The sequence below is a fragment of the Pomacea canaliculata genome, linkage group LG5 (genome assembly GCF_003073045.1).
Source record: "Pomacea canaliculata isolate SZHN2017 linkage group LG5, ASM307304v1, whole genome shotgun sequence".
In the NCBI taxonomy this organism is placed as follows: domain Eukaryota; kingdom Metazoa; phylum Mollusca; class Gastropoda; order Architaenioglossa; family Ampullariidae; genus Pomacea; species Pomacea canaliculata.
The window spans coordinates 24547073-24566833 of NC_037594.1; the positions used below are offsets into that span (position 1 = coordinate 24547073).

General features: G+C 42.1%; 1 protein-coding gene across 3 annotated transcripts in view; it reads right to left on the bottom strand.

Moving 5' to 3' along the window:
* LOC112564933 (calcitonin gene-related peptide type 1 receptor-like) overlaps nt 1–18119 on the bottom strand; it is a 40489-nt gene extending 22370 nt beyond the window's left edge. Inside the window, exons 1-2 of one of the 3 annotated variants that reach the window (XM_025240088.1) lie at nt 17588–18119; nt 1763–3022 (exon numbers count right to left, since the gene is read on the bottom strand). In XM_025240088.1, coding sequence (XP_025095873.1) covers nt 1763–2360 — 598 coding nt within the window. In that variant the 5' untranslated portion in view covers nt 2361–3022; nt 17588–18119. Of the gene's footprint in view, nt 1–1762; nt 3023–6783; nt 7146–10183; nt 11132–17587 lie in introns of those variants that run through there. The other 2 variants (XM_025240089.1, XM_025240087.1) reach the window with 2 other exon arrangements.
* Between the last annotated feature and the right edge of the window lie 1642 nt (nt 18120–19761).

Below are 19761 nucleotides of genomic sequence, written 5' to 3' on the forward strand. Positions count from 1 at the left end.
TAACCGCCACTGACCAGGACCAAGAACAGGCCTGTGGTCTGTCAAAGAGAACTACACCGCCTTGTGGTTAGACAGGACATTGACAGACAAGATACATGGATGCTGATTACACCCGGATGAGGGAAGACTGGCCCATAGATGTATGCAGATGCCAATGGTAATGAAATTAGGCATGAGGAGTTTCTGGGAAACAGTGTGGAGAAAATGTTGTGCATTATGACAAGCTGATTATTAGTTAGAATAATCGGTTTCAATTACACCGCAAAGTGATTGGATTGATTGGACAATTTTTAATTAGCTTGTTCTTCAAGCATCGTCTTTGAGCATTCAAAGCCGCAGTTGTTAAATGTTATTTTGTTCTTTGTAAGAATACCCTGGCTAGAAAATTAAAGAGTTTGTGAAGATACATTTTAAACCGTATTTCTGTACAAAAAGAAATTCCACAATTACAGTTAATCTGCAATTCCATGCATCAGGGGATAAAGAACAGCATTGTCTTCTAACATGTGCAGTAGCTGAAGTTCAAACAAGAATATTCACATTCACAAGCAAGTCTTCCTCACAGACCCAGGGTCTACAAAAATGTGTGAATTCCTTATGTTTGCTGATGACTTCATCATATTGAGTCATCGCCAGCACGGCAGGTGACCCAGCATGCCCTTTGACCCAGCTGATACACTGGTGCCGTGTGAGGCGAGCATCTGTGTGAACTTTGTGATACCAGGGCCAGTAGTTTGAGTTGTTCTCACATGTTGTGTGCTGGGGGGCTCCCAGCCTCGGTTACACCTCATTCTCACACCCTGACCTTCTTGTCACGTGGTTAAATGCCACACGGGTATCCCCAAAGCCACGAAAGACAAATTAGCAATCCATTATTCAAAGCATAACATTCAGTCTCACTAATATTTCTCCATCTCTTTCTCTCATGAAGCAGTCTCAGTCCACTTTTGTTTCTACCTCAGACAACCAATATTGTAATACTGGAGCTCATCACATTTCGCAAGAAGTACAAACCTCCTCCAGTCCTTGATGCAAAACATCCCCGGGCTCTGACATGATATTGATTCGGTATATGAAAGTCAGAGACCCACTGATGTGTTAACCGAAGAAAATGAACAACTCAGAGAGAAACTGAATGAGATCATAACAGAAGAGGACAAGCGACAGGATGCTTGGTATCAAACAAAGTGTTGACAAATGTGTTGAGCCTCTCTCTCCCTTTCTTTTATTCTGCAAAATAATGATGTGCTGAGGGCCCTGAACTCGCAGACACTAAGCTGTGGATGCCCACCCTAACCACATTATTGTGCAATTGTTGTCGATCGGCGGACAAAGTGCGTCTCTTGGGCAATGAGGCGGTTAGAGAAATACTTCGGGGGCCGGTATTTGAATCGCCGATGACCTGACGAGACAACAGCTCCAAGGATGTGAGGAAGGGAATTTATGTTTTATGAAAACAGTCAAAGCTGTATAAAAATGGTAAACATCACTAAGAACCAAACCTGTGACAATTCCCGATGAACCCCGACTGACCCCTGCGAGACCTTCCAACCAAACCCCTGTACATACGAATCAACTTTTCTAGAACAATAATTGCCCTTCCACTACCAGAGATTCCCAATATCAGACATTACATGGTTGCAGTAAACTACTTTCAGAATTTTACCGTGTGTGTAAGCGTGCGTGTGAGTGTGTGTTTGTTGTGTGTGTGTGGAACAAGAGTGCTTCTATCTAAATGAGAATATTTAACAAAAGGACCTACCGGATGGATCACTGTGGTCAATATACGTTGGGCAGCTGATAGAAGCTGTGTGTCCTGCCAGCGTATCCTGGAAACAGCCGAACCCATCCCACGTGTGAGGACAGTAGACATGGAAACCACCTTTTCCATCAGGTCTATACCTGCTAGCCAAGGATGAGCTGAGAGTCGTGTCTCCTCCATGCACAACATACACGCCTTCAGAGTCTGGAGATGGTCCAGGAACAGCTCCATCGCCGGCTTTGACGTGGACCTGCTCACCGCCGGCCGGTCCTGCCGAACTCGGCACCGGAAGTGACGTCATCCTCTGCTCCTGGCAACAGAGCTCGGCAGCTCGGCAGCACCGTTTCCACCTCTCGCAATCCTCGTCCTCCAGCGTGAGGCAGATGGTGCCGACGGCAACGACATTGTCGATGTCCGGGGAGACGACAAACCCCGGAGACGTAGACTGCGTGGAAAGCAGCTGGTGACCGTGCGGCAGACGAGAGAAAAAAGCAGGGTTCGAATCCTGAAATAGGTATGTGTAGCACATGGAGCACGACCAAAGGCGGAAAAATGTGGCGTTGAAAACGCCGAGACGATCCCGGCATGGCAGCTCCATGTCCTGAGTGACAGTTGACTTCTTGTCCTTCCCTCAACTCTTTGTCACATGGCTGTCTTCATCGGTGTGAGAAACAGTTCCAACACAGATACTGCTTTTTGAATAGGTCAGGTGTCAATCTTTCTAGCAATGGCTACTGCTATTTTTTTCATTTCCCGAATTCACACCCAAGCAATAGCATTCTTTGTAAAAGACAAAAAAATGACAAAATATTTGAGAGCTTTCAAAGTGCTTGATGTCAAATGCTGCTAGCGGGAATCTTGAAACATCAAAAGACAGACTGTCCTGAAGTTAAAAGCGAAGTTGACAGGGGATGGCAGATGAATGTCCTCTTCCTTACAGTCTGTGCAGTTCTTGAAAGGATTTACTGTTTTTTTTATGTCAAATGTCTGTAAGGACATGCAGGTCTGATGTGTGAAGCCTCGTAATCTTCGTCTTGGAAGAAGGCTTTGTCTGTCAGAGGATACCCAACGAGGCTCAGAGTCCCCAAAATAGTTTGTCTTAGTGGCTAAGCACTGGAGCAAAACAGTTCTCTCGGTAGTATACAGGAAAGCAGGGTTGCAAAAGGGCAGAAGGTAAAAATCAGGTTTATATTTCGGTAAAAAGTTAAACTAGATTTTTTTTGTTTACAATCAGAAGTTCCTGGCCTTGTCGGAGAAAATCTGCAATAAAAAAAAGAATCAATCAAAATAGTAAATCATTATTTTACATTTTAAATATAAATTTTTATGGTTTTTAAACAAAATATCCCTGTCAAACTTTCTCAATGTTCCTCCTCGTTCGTTCTCTCCTTTTCGTGAATTCATGTGTGTGTGTGCGCGCGCGTCTGTGTCTCATCATCTCTGTTACATCCCACAAACGCAGTCGTACATTATTTTATGCGATTGTTCAGAAGCATTTAGGATGCAGACAGATAAAGAAGGATGTAACAAACTCATTGTAAATATAAGGGGAAGAATATTTAATTTTTCCTGAGCAACTTAGAAATTGCAACACATTTGTCATGGTGAAACGCTGACATGCATCAGCTGTTGACAGTAGACATCAGATGACAAAACAGATAACCGAGAACCGAAATATGGAAGTCTGCAAACAAGGAAGATGATTAATCTGTTTTCAAGTTCCAGCAGGTGTTTACAATCAACCACTTTCAGCAGTCACGATTTTAGCCAAAAGTGTTTTTTCCTGCAACGCATCAAGTAGGAACCTTTCTGGCAGCCAAGTCTGGTTGTCATCTTCAGGTCTGACTTGGCGGTGCTCGGCTGCTCTTTGCAGACATTATACCCTTAAACCTGTCTCCCAGATCGTCTACGAGAATGCTTCATGTCTGAATGAAGAAGTCCTTGAGTGAGGCATCAAGGGCCGTCTCGCCCCCTCTAGACTGGAGGAGGACCAGAGGTCGAGATGGCAAGGGTTGGTCCGGTCGTCTGTACGCTGATGGGAGGAAGTGAGATGTTCATTGGCTGTATCGTCAGTGTCTAGTTTGATGCACTCACACTTCCCATGCACACTGAACCAATAAAACTGTCAACTTCCTAATTATATCAAATGTCAATGAACGGCCCTTGTCGTCTACGTATGACAAAGATCAGCAACTTGGCCACGGAACATGATTCACAGAGTGGAAACTTTTATAATATTATTTGCAATCGTGTTCAGAACAGTGTTTACTAATTTATAAAGTTTCATTTCAGTAAACTCTCAAATATTTAACTGGTGATAGAACATCGCTAAAAAGTCGCTGTTACATCTATCCATTGCGGGAATGTCACAATCTTAACATATCTTTACAATTTGGACACTAATGAGAACATTTACGATCACTTTCTAGATTGTAAATGGACAATTTAGCATAATTAACATCAAATTGTAATCAAAATAGTTAAGATTCGTGTTTTATCAGCCAAACTCAAAAGTTAGGGGAGCGCTTGTTAGAGATAAGGGTAAGCAAGAGACTGATGGGCAAGCGAGAACATGTCTGTACATACGATAGGTCTACTTGTGTGTCACAAAATGTCAGAAACCTTTTCATCCTTCAATCCTGTCTGTGATATTCCACCCCCCACTCCTGTTTCCCAATAATAATAATACCCTCCGACCCATTCCAAGCTCTATCCGTGCGCTACACCCGCCCTGCCCATACGTCGCCGCTTTATACCCGGCATAACCGCGGGTGTCTACCATTGGACCGTTGCCTGGACCCGATACCCTGCATTAACCATCCGATACTGTCATTAACTTTCCTTTAGTTCCTTACGGACATTTTACGGCAGCATGGACCTCAAAGTACATCGATTCCGTTAAACACAGAGTTCTCTGCCCGCCTACTCTTCCGGTTCCCAAATAACATGTCTGAGACATGGACCTCCTTTAATTTTCATGTCCTTCTTTGCACGACTGTCCTCTTCTGAGTCTTCCGCTAATATTTGACTTTATGGTTGCAAGATACGACTTTTCAAATGTGTAATTTTATCTTCTTTTTATGCTTCATTTTATCCTTCTTTTTTCTTTCTTCTCTCCGAGGACAAGTATAAACAAAAAGATGCCTCAACACAGACAAGTCTTGCAAAGCCTCTGGCTCAAGAAAAACAGTGGTCAGAGAGTGGTCAGAGGGCTCAGTCATCTACACTGTCTTCATTTCCCTAAGCTGTCGGGACAAAGACACCAGCTTCCCTGCCGGTAGTAATTATCTTGTGTCCTACTCTCACACCTCCTTCTTCGCTTCCTCATTGCACTTTGGCGGATCGCTTCCTTTGTCAACATCTGGAAATTCTATTTTGTTCCCCTTTCCTTCCTGCTGTTTTTTTTTAAGACAATACCCATCCTAAATATTAATTACTAACAGAACAGAATGCTCTTGATCTCATTTCGAGTTTTATTTTTTAAATAATGAAGTGATACAAAAGAAAGATTATTAATTTCCTGTAGTCACATTTTTCCCCTAGTTCCATTGACTTTTTCCTCGCACCGCCTGTCTCATAATGTTTTATCAAAGGATCAAAACAGCCTTTCGCTAAAAAAAATATTAGAACAGATAAAGAATGAACTGAGTATTTTTCCTTCTATTTTTCGTGACAAGGAACCGAAATGAGGTCTTTAAATTATCCTGGCAATGGTGATTTGGAGACACTGTCTGATCCACAGTGAAGAAAAGCAAACAAAAAAATAAATAAAAATCATAAAAATAAAAATGCGAGGATTTGCCTTTCCATTCAGAGGTTTAATGGCTTTAAATGAATATTTTTATGGATTTTTTTTTGTCGTTGAGGAAGCAAAGAAAACGGCAGAGAAAAAGGAAAAATATGCTACAATAATGGCACAGGCAAGGCAGAACAATAGCATCTTCTAAACACTTGTCAAACATTGGCAAAAAGTCTTGTATTTTAAACTCAAGACGATCGCTAACAAATCTGCTTTCCAAAGGATTTAAAACCGGGGGATATTTTTAGCTTAGTGCAGAAAAATTGTGCATTTTGAAAACAAAATTGTTACTGGAATTAAAGATACAAATATGCAGAATAAATAGGTTTTAGGAATATAATAGTAGGACTAAAGTTAAAAAACAACAGTCCGGACGTGTACTCAACATGTTGCCTGTAATAATTTGAACTCGCAAGGTTTGGTCAAGCATCCTTGGTCTAGCTTTACAGCTAGGAATACAACAGAAAAACCTCCACGTGTCTGTAGGAAGAGAAAAAGAGTCACGTGACAATGTCACCCCCACGAACACATGGAAAATAGAGTACAGACAGACAGCAGACCAGCAATTTTCACAAAAGCATACCTGGAATGTTCCACAGTAACCTCATGGCTGTATCAAAGTAAACAAGTCGTTGCTGTAGTAAAAGCTACCGACCTTCAATGTCCAAGACAAACCTGACTTCTCAATGAAACTGCTGTGTTTCTGGATGAAAAGCTAATTGAGCCGGAGAAGGCACTCCTGCAATAAATTCAAACTGTCAGTTTTCCACCAGTCGTTTTCCGTGCCAGATAAAGCCGCATGCTCGTCACGAACCCCGTTGTCCTGTGGAACTTGCTCTCAGGGTAAGGCAGGGATTAATGTGCATTAGCGGACCTTAACTGTCGGCCATCTCGCCCATGTTTGTCTGTGACAGCAGCGACCTTTGGTCTTCACCATCGAGTGTATTGTCAGCTAGAAAACATACTAACGGCCAGGTTCTAACCCAGTCTCTCTGTCTCTCCACTCGCATCCTCATCCCCGCCGCCAAACAACGGCTTTTTTTTTTAAAGAATAGGCTTTTGTCCACACTTTAATATTCTCTTCCTTTTTTAACATGAAAATCAATCATAGACACTGTTAAAACCTTCCAAGGAAACACAACTTACCGCTGCTTCTGTAAGTTTCTAGACAGTGTGAGTGGCTGTAAGATGTGTCGAAGACTGGTCACAATGTGAGGCTTACCTGTAACACCTGTCGTCTGCGTGTTCAGCCGAGTCTTGCACGATGTTCACACAAGCACCAACAGTCCATTGTTCTGACATTGTTCATCATTTGAATTGTTCCTGGTCAGGCGAGTCCTTCCGTCGCCAGCACGGTGAGACGACGATGTGGTTGGTGCCACTGGTGGTGGTGGTGACTTGGTCAGGCTGAGGGTAACGCGTGATGACGTCATGAGGTGCGAGCCTGACGCGAGTCGTCCCGTGTGCGGCAGCAGACGACTGCTGATAACCGCTTCGTAGCGTGGAGTCGCACTTCCACCCTCTGTAACACGCATGCACGTGCTGCATATCATCCCAACCGCATTTTTTCGTGGTCACGTGACGTATTGCTCCGCCTCTTCTCTCCCCCCCCCTTCCACAATCTCTGCCGCTGTACTCCATGTTGCTTGCCATCCATCCTACCTTCGGTCCGCGCCTTGCTGTGCAGTTCCGGCATCGTTAGCGCAGTTACTTCTTCATCATCTCAGCTCTGTCTAACTCAGGGTGGTTACCTACGGTACTTTGTTGCAACACCTGAGTTAAGTCACCTGCCGTATCGTGCAGCATCATATTAGCTCATATCACGTGATATTGCCATAGCACGCGAGTGTCGTGACTTTTTTCACCTTTAGTCAACAGTCACGTGGGCCTTGCTGTGACCTTTCAACTAAATTGTTTGACATCTAACACACAACTCCTGGTCCTATTTGTTTTGTGTACCTCCGGATTATATACACCACCCGGGGTAAATTTGTGTTTCACACACCACCAGGGCTAAACGCTCTCTGTTGCCATGTCCCTGACTATCCTGTGTTCTTATTTCTTTCTTTATTAATATTGCGATTCCTTGCTCTGGTACAATAATCGTGTATTAACAAGCACCATGATCATAATTTTCATTCTTGCCTTCTGAGTGTCAGTCTCTGTCAAACATCATTTGTACCGACGCCACCATGACTAGAACATGTTTGTACAAAACACAAAGTTCTTAGCACCTCGAACGAAACCTTAAACCCATAAAATATATTTCAGACAGAGATAAAAATACAAGAGCTACATAAAAACGAGTCTCTTTGCTAATGTATTGTTCAGGAAGACTTGAATAACTTTTTTTTCAAAAGATCGGTGAATGGCGGGTCGACTTTGTATCGTCTGGTGAAAGGAAAGATGAAGATCCAGCTGACAAAGGTTCGACTGGTCTGCTTCTCAGAAATGAGGAAGAGATAATAAGAGGACTGATGTAAGGGGTTGAAGGGGCAAAAACTCCTCTGTAATGTGAAAAAATAACACCAAATTCTTCTTTACTGCGTCTAGTACTCGGAATGACAGGTCAGAGGATTACAGTGGCATCGTGCCATCGAACTCGCCCAAAAAGCTCGGCAAGTCTGTCGTTGCTGACTTTTTCTCCCCTTCGACCTCCCCTGGTGGTCTGTGCAGTGTCCCGTCGATTTTGTAATTATTTTGTGTCAGAAATCTCGCCACCTAGTCTACCACTCAGTTAATCTATGTACACAAGGGGGTCAGTTTTGCGGAGATTTTCAGCCCGTGACAACGAAACCTGGAGATGTTATTGCAAACTTTGAGTCCTTACTAGTACATACAGTATTGTGATAGGAATACAATACACCTTTATTGATCCTCAGTGTAAATTCAAAACAGTGCTCATACTAGCAATAATATATACATATACAGGATATAAAAGATAATATGAGTGTACATCCTGACATAGTGTCTCTCTCCCACACAGACTAATTCCCAGCAACCGCAGATACAGTTGATGACCTCAGGCTACTACAAGATGACTTGTAGAGTTTATCAAGGGAATGGCACGTGGAATGAATGAATGAATTGTGGTGAGAATTGGTTCTGTAGACAGACATCTCGTACCTACAGACAACATAATCAGAAATAGAGAGGATGTATGATGCCTTCCTGAGGATTTGCTGATGACAAAAGGCGGCCAAGTCCCTCTGCGGGTTCCAGTGATCTTGGAACATATATTAACAAGGGAGACAAGACTGTTCCTGTTCCCCATGGAGAGGTTGTGGAACCAAGAGATAAAAGTAAAAGTGATGAGATATTCAATGAAGGACTGATAGAACCGAGTGAGGATGACAGCTGACAGAGAAAGATCGGAGTTCTGTAGGAGGTACACACGTTGTTGACTCTTACGGAGGATCATGTCAGTGTTACTTCGCCATTTAAGCTTGTCGTGAAAGATAGTACCTAGATATTTCTAACAGTAGACTGCCTAGGTGGCATCATCATGGATAACACTGATGACTGTTTCATGCCTGTTCGTCCGAAAGTCGAAAATCATTTCTTTAGTCTTTGAGACTTTCAAGACACAAAAGTGTTCTTCACACCAGTGAACAAAGGAAGAGCGCCACTACGATCATGTTCAACATCATTCAAAAGTGACAGCAAGAAGTCTCATTAGCAGATTTTACAAGAAAGCTCCTATCTGTAGTTCTTCAATAAGTGTCAGTATACAGTATGAACAGAAGTGGAGACAAGCAGCAGCTTTGATGGCAACCTGCACAGGTGACCACAGGATCTGAGAAAAGACCGTGAACAGAAATTCTCTGTTGTCTGTTTGTTAAAAAGTCCAGGATCCAGAGAGTTAGTTGGAGAAACGAGGAATATTTGTTCGTCTAATTATGATTATTCGATTAATTTCAAATATTGTAAATTGAGAGCCCGCGGTTGATACCTAACCCTCAATACTTATTTGTAACAACTAGTGCTTCCGTATCTTCTTGTAATCACTACATGTTGCAGACTGTTAGACCAAACCACTTGCTTCCTTTGTGATGACTACTTTATTGTTTGTTTGTTTGTTTGTTTGTTTGTGGATTTCTTTCTCTCGTTTGTATTTTCGATCATTCCTCATACTGTTAGTTTCTTGATTATCTTCAACTAGACACGCTCAAAATAGCTCCTCTTATCCTCCAGACCATCAAAGTCTGCACAGGCATCTTCCTTCTCCACAAAACGAATGAGTAATCCTCTCTATACTACAATCGCAAGCTAACAGGCTTCGTGATGTACTGAACAAGATTGGATGCGAAAAAAACCGAAAGAAAAAGAAAAGCCATGCAAGACATTGATGAACACTCATTCCCGCGCCAGCAGACTCTCTCTCTCCAACTTTTCATGATTCCAACTTTGCCAGACCCTACCTCACCATTCCCTAGAACTGCTGAGACAAACATCACTAAATCCTCCTTTCGAGAAAAAGGGACTCGGCTTCTTCATTCGACATCTCCATGTGCACCTCTGGGGTCTCTGGCACAAAAATTCGGTCCTCGTGTGGAATGGAACTGCTTTGCTCGTGTGGGCCCGTCTCTCGTCACTCCCATGTGACAACAGCAAAAACCCACCTGTTGGGCTTCCTCTCTCCATCGTCGAAACCCTTTGCGTGCTGCTCCGTCTCGGGGACATGCCTTCCAGAAGCAGCGAGGATTTCCTGAACTGTCAACAAAAAAGACCCCGCATCTCACTCAACAAAGTAGCAAAATGCGTGCTTCTGGGGATCCTGGTCACGTGATTTTTTTTTCCTAGGATTTTTTTTTTTCTTCAGATAAATTCATTTTCTTCTCCCACGTAACAAGGTTTCTAAATAAACGCACGAGATTTGGCTTGGCAGCCTTGTAGAGAATAATCAAGAACTAGGGGTTTGTTTTATCCATGGGGAAGGATTTAAGAAAGTCGTGTACCTCCCAGTGGGAGGTTTGAATCCCGGCTGTAGCTCTAGGTTGTCAAATATAGGGTATTTGAATTTGACATGATGTTCATTCCGTGATGATGATGAACACTTACATCGTGTAGCCTTGAGAACAGCAGAAACAAACCACAATTTAACACAGACCGGACAATCCTCTCTTGTACCAAACCCTCGTTTTTCAGAGAAATCGGATGTTTACCGGATGTTTAACAGAATCCTGTTTAGCGCTTACATAAATCGACGCCCACAAGCTTACTGGACATAAAATTTCTCCAGACACAGATTTTATTCAGCAACCAGAAATCCGTTATACACCACAACAGCAAGCAGCTGTTTTTCTTACCGCAGGTGGCGAGACTTAATGTGCGATCACATGGCAGTCATTGCTACCTGTCCTTCCTTCTCCTTCTGGAAGGTTCGTGCGATGATGAAGACATGTTATCCAAGACGGCGACATGTGTTTAGTCTTTTGTCCATCTGTGATCATATCATTTTTTTCCTTAGTCTTTACCTCCACCGTCCATCCATTCCTCACTTCCGGTCACATGACCACAACTCAAAGTCTAGGCCTAACAGCTCTTAATCTTTCTCAGGATTGGAGTGAGCATTTGCAGGTTTCCTGTAAGACTGTTTCTTTTTTTTTTAATCAGGATTAGAGAAGAGTTTCCTGTCACTGTTAACATCTATTTTTAGCTAATTTCTAATTAACAAGCTGCTGTCCGCATTAATAGAAACATTGTATCAACAGCCTTATCGTGTGCATGTACTCAATATCAAGTCTTGCTGGCCACCCAGTGCAGACGTCCACCTCTGTCCATGCACTTTGGTGATAATTAATTGATACAGACTTCATCTGGTCCTTTTTTTTTCGTGTACTTAAGCTGTTTAATTAAAACTATAGACAGATTTAAACTGTGTTTATTTTTGTTTTATGACAGGATGTTTACCTTGTAACGTGAAGCCAAGGATCTCATGATCATGCCATGTTGATGTTTATCTCATGTGATTGCATCAGACTCATCTAAATATCAGGACACTCACACGCATCAGGAATCGTGGGTGAGGTAGGTTGTGCAATGACACTCGGTTACTCAATGTAAGAAGCTTCCACCTACAGTCAGCTCTCACCTCTTGTATCTCTTCATCTTCTTTGTTTCTTTTAAGAACAGAAGTGACTCAAAGACAAATCTCTCGCCTTTTTCTACTGACAATGATGTTTACAATCTCAAATGCAAACATTGACACTTATAAATCTAGATAAAAACTAACGTGAAGATAATGTTCACGGCAATGAGAGACCACGGAGCTCCAGTGTCTCTGTCCTCACGAGACATTTTCCATCTGCAACCTCGTGTTTCTTGACCTCACCGCCTTCTTAATGGAACTAAAATCTTTTCTTTCTTATCGCAACACCGAGTAGACATAACACCAATATTTGTATGCACGCTCCTTCACTATTCTGTAGAATTAAACACCCTGAAATTATTTGCATCACACATGTGGATTGGCAGTTTGGTCTCGAAACAGCATTTGTCCTACTTGAGAAAACCCTACTCGACAGGAGAAAAAAATGGTATTGAATAGTTTATTGACTTGAGGATGTGAGAGTAGAAAGCTGTTCGTGAAGATGACTTTGTCATAACGAGGCTGGGACCAGAGCACTTGGCAAACAAGTCTTTCAGACAAGTCCTTTGATGATGTTTGCACAAGAGAGTGAGTGAGCAGGGATCGCTTTCAATATTTTGTGTATACCTACTGCGGCAGAATCACACCATCGAATCATTTTCCATCTGTCCCAATATTTAGTAATGGCAGTGAGTATTAGACCAAAATATATTCTTCTAAAACTAATGAAAGGTTCGGTTGCTTTTTTGTTTCACATGAAAAGTTCGTTCGAGTCCTCTTTGCCAGTACTTTGGGACTTTAAATCACATCGGAAGTTTTCGGTCTGGAGCGCTGTCCGATGAAGAACATCCATTGGACTCGTTTGATCGAATTTTAAAATCACCTTTATGCATTTACTTTCAAACTTGGCCATGTTCTCCATTATTTCTACTGTTAAAACATCCTTAAGGATCACATGGTCAACATGTTAACACTCTGCTATTTGTGGTAATAAAACATTTTCACATAAGTGTAAGTAAGGGCGGCTTTTTGGTGTTGACAACGGATCGCATGTCTCCCTTTTAGTGTGATGTGAGAGCAGAAAAGGCGACACTTTATCTTTACATACTAACCTTATATATCAAGTGAGAAAAGACAGAGCGATGAACAAACACACAAACACAAAGGCTGCCGCATGTCACGTGTTCATGTCGAAATAACAAGCGTGGGTGGTTCAACGTGGCAAATCCTTCAGGCCTTGCGCAATGACATTCTGCCCATCAAGTGGCCTTTGCAGACACTCACATGATCCTTCAGCCTCTTTATGATTATTTTCAGTCACATCATAAGCTCAAAATTATATCCAGTAAATCTTAATAAGGACAAGGTAAATTTTTTTTTTTTTTTTTTTTTTTTTTTGATAAAATGTCAAAGCCGTCTCATATTTGTTTGTTTGTAATTTCATTAGAAGTCGAACTGATTTCTTCATGTCGGTCACAGACAGTGTGTCGCAAATGCTTTGAAATCGATAAAAATTATTAAAGTTGATTTCTTTTAAAAGTGTTTTGTTCACTTCTATTAGGAAAAAAAGGTATCAGGCCAGCTGCTTTAACGAGGGACATGTCAAGGTCCTTTTTCTCCTTTTTCAAGTTTTAACATTGAAGACAAAGAAAAACATGGTGTCACACTGACACATTTAACTTGTTTGAATCTTATTTTCTATTTGCTGTTTGCATTCATCTAGTTTTTGATAATCTATTGACATTTTATGATGATTAAATTTTAGTTTGGTATTTGTGATTTATATAAATATTTTACAGATTTAAAAATTATTTGAATAAAGTTTGGTATGTCCTTTACTAAAAAATACAAAGCGAGATAAAATGAATTTTGTATTGTGCTGTCTATTGTGTTTTATCTTAAAATAGGGAATTGACATATTTAATCAAAAATTCTTTATCGTTTTCAGGCTCTATGTTTTCCCTCTCTCTCTTCTCAACACACACACCATTTATTCTTCTGTTTCTTCTCTCTCCACACCCACACCTACCTCTCCATTCTTCACCCGTATTTTCCCTCTTTCTGTGTGTTTGCATCTTCCATCTCCTTCTGTACCCGCATACAGACATCAACCTTTGTGTTTATTATCTTCTGCATGGAAAACAGAAGGGCAGCATTAGCATGGGCTTACAATTCGTTCTGAATATTTCCCTGGAGTGCTTTTTCTGTGTTTCTCAGCGTGTGTGTCAGTCATTTCTCACTGGAGCAAATCCTTATTCATATTAAACTGCTGAATTTCCAGTTTTCAAGCTCTGAGCAAGGAATATTCCCACTGCGGTCTGTCCCGTAGTTGACCTCTGTGAGTGAGAATTTGTTATTGCTGTGCAGGTTGTTGCCATGGTCCATCTGGACATTCAAGTGCAAAATAATATTTCAGGTAAAGCCACTTGCAGAACATTACACATCCATTACTTCCAACATTCCTCTGGCATGTGCAGACATTACCACCCCTAGGACCTCAGGGGATTGGGTATAGGAGGATCACAGAGTTCATTGCAACATTGTATCCACCCAGTACGGAATTATAACACTTGCTTGTCACGACTACAATGAGAGGCCGTGGGTTCGAGTCTTGTCTCGGGCTACTCGGTGTTTGGCTGGGCTTCGAGGAGGTTTCTCATTGTACTCTTTCCTTTTCCTCCCTCTCCACTCATAGTGTAAAATCACCTCGAGGTGGAAGCATTTTCCAGAAGAAATAACCAGACAGTCAGCTTGCTATATTTCAAGTACAAATATTTTCTTGTCTCGACGTGGGCTGCTGCACTGATCCACTTATCGACTGGTGCCAGTCTTACTTTCTTTTCTTATGTCTGCTGTTTCGCAAGGAATCTCAGTTCTGTACAACTCTTTCACTGACACTGTATCTCTTCCTCCCAAAAATTGTTTCCTGACTATCCAGAGTATTTTGGTCGCCTTCATTGATTCTTGAAGCTAACCCTCTGAGCTGTGATTTTGTCCACTTTAATTTCGCTTTATTTTCGGCAAAGATACTCCAGTGAGTAGTCTACAACCACCAAACATAGTCAAAAGACAGAAAGAATAAACCTTAAAAGCTGTGTGATTATTAGAAAAACGATGGATTTTTGCATATTTCTAATCAACTACAAAAATAACAAAAATTAACCTGGACATGAATCATTTAAAAATATAGAAATTGTTCGGAAACTTTATTTTTCATTTGAAAAGCTACAAGAAAAGAGAAGGGTCACTCTGCCCAGGACATTGTTAAACTTCTTAAAATACCCGCAAGGGAAGGACTTTAATGTCAACCGTTTTGGGCAAGCCAATCCTATTGAAACTCGATCTCGGCGCACGAGCGCTGAGGGTGTTACTAGATCCGTCTTCTTATTGCGTTTGATAAAGGGATGGACAGAAAAATGTTCTTTTTAAATGTTTTCAAACATCAATAAAGGACAACTGCATGACACTGGTGTTCAGCTAGAAGGGAAAAGTGTGTGTGTGTGTGGGTGTGAGTGTTGGTGTGTGTGTGTTGGTGGGTGGCCGAGTAGGCGCGTGTGTGGGTGGGTGAGGATGTTACTGTGTTTTTTTTTCTTTCGCGGCCAAAGGGAATGATGTCAAAGGAAAAGGGAACAAAGTTGTTGCCCCGAGTAAACCAGATATTGGCCATAAAACTTGGCCACTGGGTTTATTTACTACCTGTATAAATTGTATTGACGTCGACTGCCTTACATTTTCTATAAACTTTCTTCACCTTCATGGCCTACAATTTTATGACATTGTATGAGTCTTGTACCCAGGGGGGACTGTTAGTGTATTCCTTGTTACAAATGCTAGGTTTTAGAACTTGTTTTGAAGGAAGATATTCCGATTATCAATGTTGTCGTCATCGTTGCCATCGTCATCATCAAGAAAATCATCAATACAAATAATATTCAGTCATATTTCTTATTGTACAAACAAGTCTGAGTTGTTGATCTCCTGGGAACCTGGGTACACTTATGTCGTCCATTCAACACCTACACCGCCACTGACGGGATACCCTCCTGAGGATGTTGGTGCTTGAAAGTGTTTATCTTGCCCGTGGAGTAGACAGCTGCTGGCTGGAAGGCTCTATGACCGGACTTCCCTGCTCGACACATCCAGCAGCTGTCCACCAAGGCACCGTAGTTATGATGCGAGGGGAAGTCTTGCCCTGGAGCAACAGGAGGTCTTGTTTTCTAAGTTATAAAGCTATTTGCAGACTCCGCAGATGTTTCTCCTCTAGAGCTGTAATTAAAAAGCGGTAGCAAATGAGTTTTAGTGTCATAGAGGTCTCTATACTTGATGTTCGTTAAGGAAATAGCTTTAGTCATTTGAAAGCATCGTAAGCTGCAGGTGCGTCTTAACGTTTCCTCACTCATCAGGTCTAACAGTTGGCCACTGACTGAAGTAGGCACGATTGTCTCTCATGTTTAATTTTGTTCTGTACTCTTAAATAGTTTTTTTAATCCCAAAATCTTGGTCCTAGGTTCAAGGTTCCCAACCATCATGCCAGAGTATTTAGCATTAAGACAGCAAAGTGTGTTGACAAACGAAAAAAGTTTAAAGACGGTATTCTGACTATTCTTCATCTTCACCTACTTTATCCTTCACTTTATTGAACCAGTTGCACAGGTTTTTTAAAGTTTACTTTGAGTAGATAGCCTAGGTGGTTAGAGCAAGGGTAATCCTAACCTGACAAGACGGGAGCGTACCCTGTGGATCGAGTGGTGCCGTGGATCCCTGTCTCCCGAAAAATGAAGAAGGACATCGGCACCTGCCTCTCAACTGTTGTCCCCGAGATAAAGAAAACCTTCAACGCATCGACACTCTCTTAAGACTGCGAGAAACAGAAGGACATATTTGATTCAGTCACCTCCATTTATCTACAGTTAAGAAAGCTAGAGCCTCGTGACTGATTCCTTTGAGCAGTGTTCTTGGATTTTGTGGGAGGTCTTCTAGGACACAGGACCTTTGTCAGCTCCTCCGACTCCAGTCCACATTAATCTCTTTTTGCAATCCCCTTCTCTAGACACTTTCTATTCAACATCTTAATCCACCGACTCTCCAGTCCACTTATTTCTTGTACTTTGCTTCTTTTGCTAGTGTAGTTGCTTCCCAAGCTGCTTTTTTGTTTAGTAACATTGAGCTCTCTGCCTCGCTGTTCCTTTATGTTGACAATGAAAACCAAGGCTGTTCTACAAGACAACTCTTGAACATTCAAGGTTAACTAGATAAATCAGTTCTTGGAGTAAAAGTATTAAATTTGTTAGACTTTCGTGCATCGACAAAATGCAAGAAATAAGTGGAATGGAGAGTCGGTGGATTAATTTACTCATGAAGGCGGTTAGTCTAACGGACAACCCTGCACGCGCCAAGCCAGAGCCAATAAAACACAGATGACGAAGTCGGATTTCAAGCTGAACTCTTGCCACTTTTTTTTTACTGGCCCAATTATCGTTCGTGAGGAATTCCCATGCTCGAAAGACCACGATGTGCTGTAAGTCGGAAATTGTTCGCCAGCAATTTTCTCATCATTCAGCTGTTCGCGACCTTCTCGGCTTTTGACAGCCTCTATTAGCGCAGCGGGAGTCGATTTTCTGCATGCATTCAGGCCTGGACCTGCTACCTCTGGCTTAAAAAATGATTGCCGAGGATTACATGGCGACCTGAGATTGTCACCAGCGAGACATTACCTAACGGTTAATATTTAACGGGATTTCGTACAATGGTGTATGTAGAAATTGTTGTTCAATGTCCTGTACGCATCTCTGACAAACATTACACACACATTAACACACACATATTAAAGACTTAAAAGCAGGACATGCACCTACCCTAAAAGCAAGCATATACGCCGGGAAATATATGGTTGGTATGACTCAACAAAAAATTTAAAAAAAATAAAAATAATTACCTTGATTGAAAGATGGTAGAAGATCGGTCAAATGTCTAAAACTGGAAAAAGAAGTTCCTGATCCCACAAGGTGTCGCTCGTGTCGTCTGAAGAGTGAGCACGTGACACTGGTCTACTTGTCAAGTCTCGGCTTCTGTCGCAGACTGCTCTCAGCAGACGACACACTGAAAGACGAAGACGAGGGTTGGCGTCTGTGTGGAACATCAAGACTGAGGTCGCTCCCTGAGGTTATCGCGAGGGCGACGTCGATGCCGGCAATAAACCTGTGAGGCAGGCCGCTCCCTGGCGAAGGCCACCAACTGCGGTAACGAGCGAACCTCCCAGGTCTGTTTTCTTTTATTTATTTTTTTTTTCTTTCTTTCTTTTTTACTCTTGTGGAACCATCTGTCTTTAAAAGCTGGCAGATGTTTCAAGAGGCAGTTGCAGCTCGTCTCGGCTCCTTCACTCCCATGTGATTGTGTTTAGGGGAGGAGGGTGATTGTACTGTATACAAGTGTGGGGGGGAAGGGGAAGGGATGGCGGGTGGGAGTTAAAGGCTGGCTGGATACAGAAAGCCAGAGACGACCGCTGAGTAATGGAAGCCAGGGTGTGGATGGAGAGAAGAGACATGTGGTTTGTGAACGGAAGTAGCGATGTAATGGCGATCATTGCTGTGATGCTGGCGAGATAAAGAGAAGATGGCGCTAGTGTGCTGCATCATGGGAGATAATAATAAGGATGTGCAACTCTGTGGATGCGATGAAGATTACTTTTTTTTCATGGTTCTTAACAAGCAATCCTTCACACTTTTCCATTATTTTCTCTGTCTCCTACTCTGTCTTTTTCTTTCTGTTTATCTCTAAGATGACTATTATTAGTAAACACTTCAGCTCCTAACGCCGAAGGAACATCGAGGAAGCCAAAACAGAGCAAGAAATACATAAATACTACAAGAAAATAGGTTAGCAAACAACAAGCAGACAACAGAAAAAGTCAGGAAGGATTGGAGACAAAAATATAAATCATGCGTAGACAAGGCACCTGAACATTACACTGAAGTCCAACAGTCAAAAACAACAAAAAAGTCAACAATTACTTTAGAAAGAGGGTTAAAACATTGACCAGATGGCAGATGGACAGGCCAGAAATAAAATCTTGATACCAAAAATGTGGAATATCCTCTCACTGCCTCCCTGTTCACATGGAGTCTGTCACTGATGTCGACTGAAGTGTCAGGAAGCTAAGGCCGTCAACACATCAAAAGTTGTCGTTGTTGTCGCAGACTGCTATCAGTAAACTTCACGTTGGAGGACGAGGGTGTCGTTAATGTCGGACATTAAGATTGTGCATCAGGCCGCTCCCTGGGTAACGGCCATTACAGACGATAATGAGTTAATCTCCGCGGCCCGCTTCTGGCCCAAGCAGCCATCTGCCATGGTGTCTCCACAAGCAAGCAGGTGTTTGAAGAAACAATCTCAGCTTCGCCAAACTTCTTGCCTCACACGTGGGTGTGTTTATGTGCAAGTGTTACAATGTCTGAGGGCGTTTGTATATGTATGTGTATGTATGTGTGGGGTGGAGTGGAGGCTGGGGCTGTGTATACGGGTACGTCTAACGGACTGGCTGAAGAGGTGAATGTTGGAATCAAGGCGATGAGAAAGGTAAGAAAAAACTGCCTTGTTGCTTATATAATGGCGATTGTCGTTATTTATTGGCAATACTGGCAATATACCAGCAAAACATTGGGTGTAGACTGGCAATACTGGCGATATACCTGCAATATTGGGGTGTTGTGCTGGCGTGGTGCATCATGGGAGGCAATAAAGAACGGTAACAATGTGGGCACTAAGAAGATTCCCGTACTTTTCATGGCTCCTGACAAGGAAATCTCCTCCCTTTCTTTCTTTTTCTTATTCTCTCTCTCTCTCTTAATCTTTCTTTCTCTTTCTCTCTCAGTTAAGACTTACTATTATGATCATCCTTAACGCTATCCTCGACGAACGATGCAAAATTCTCACATGCAGTAAATCCATCCCAATCATAAATTAAAAAACTTAGCAGGATTTAAATATTTCTAATTTTTTTATAATCCAGTATCCAGAATTACGGTAGATAATCTGTAGAACGACGGGAGAGAATGATCCAAAGGTTGGTGCATTTCTCTTTGCACTGTGCTGCTCGTAGTCTATAATGAC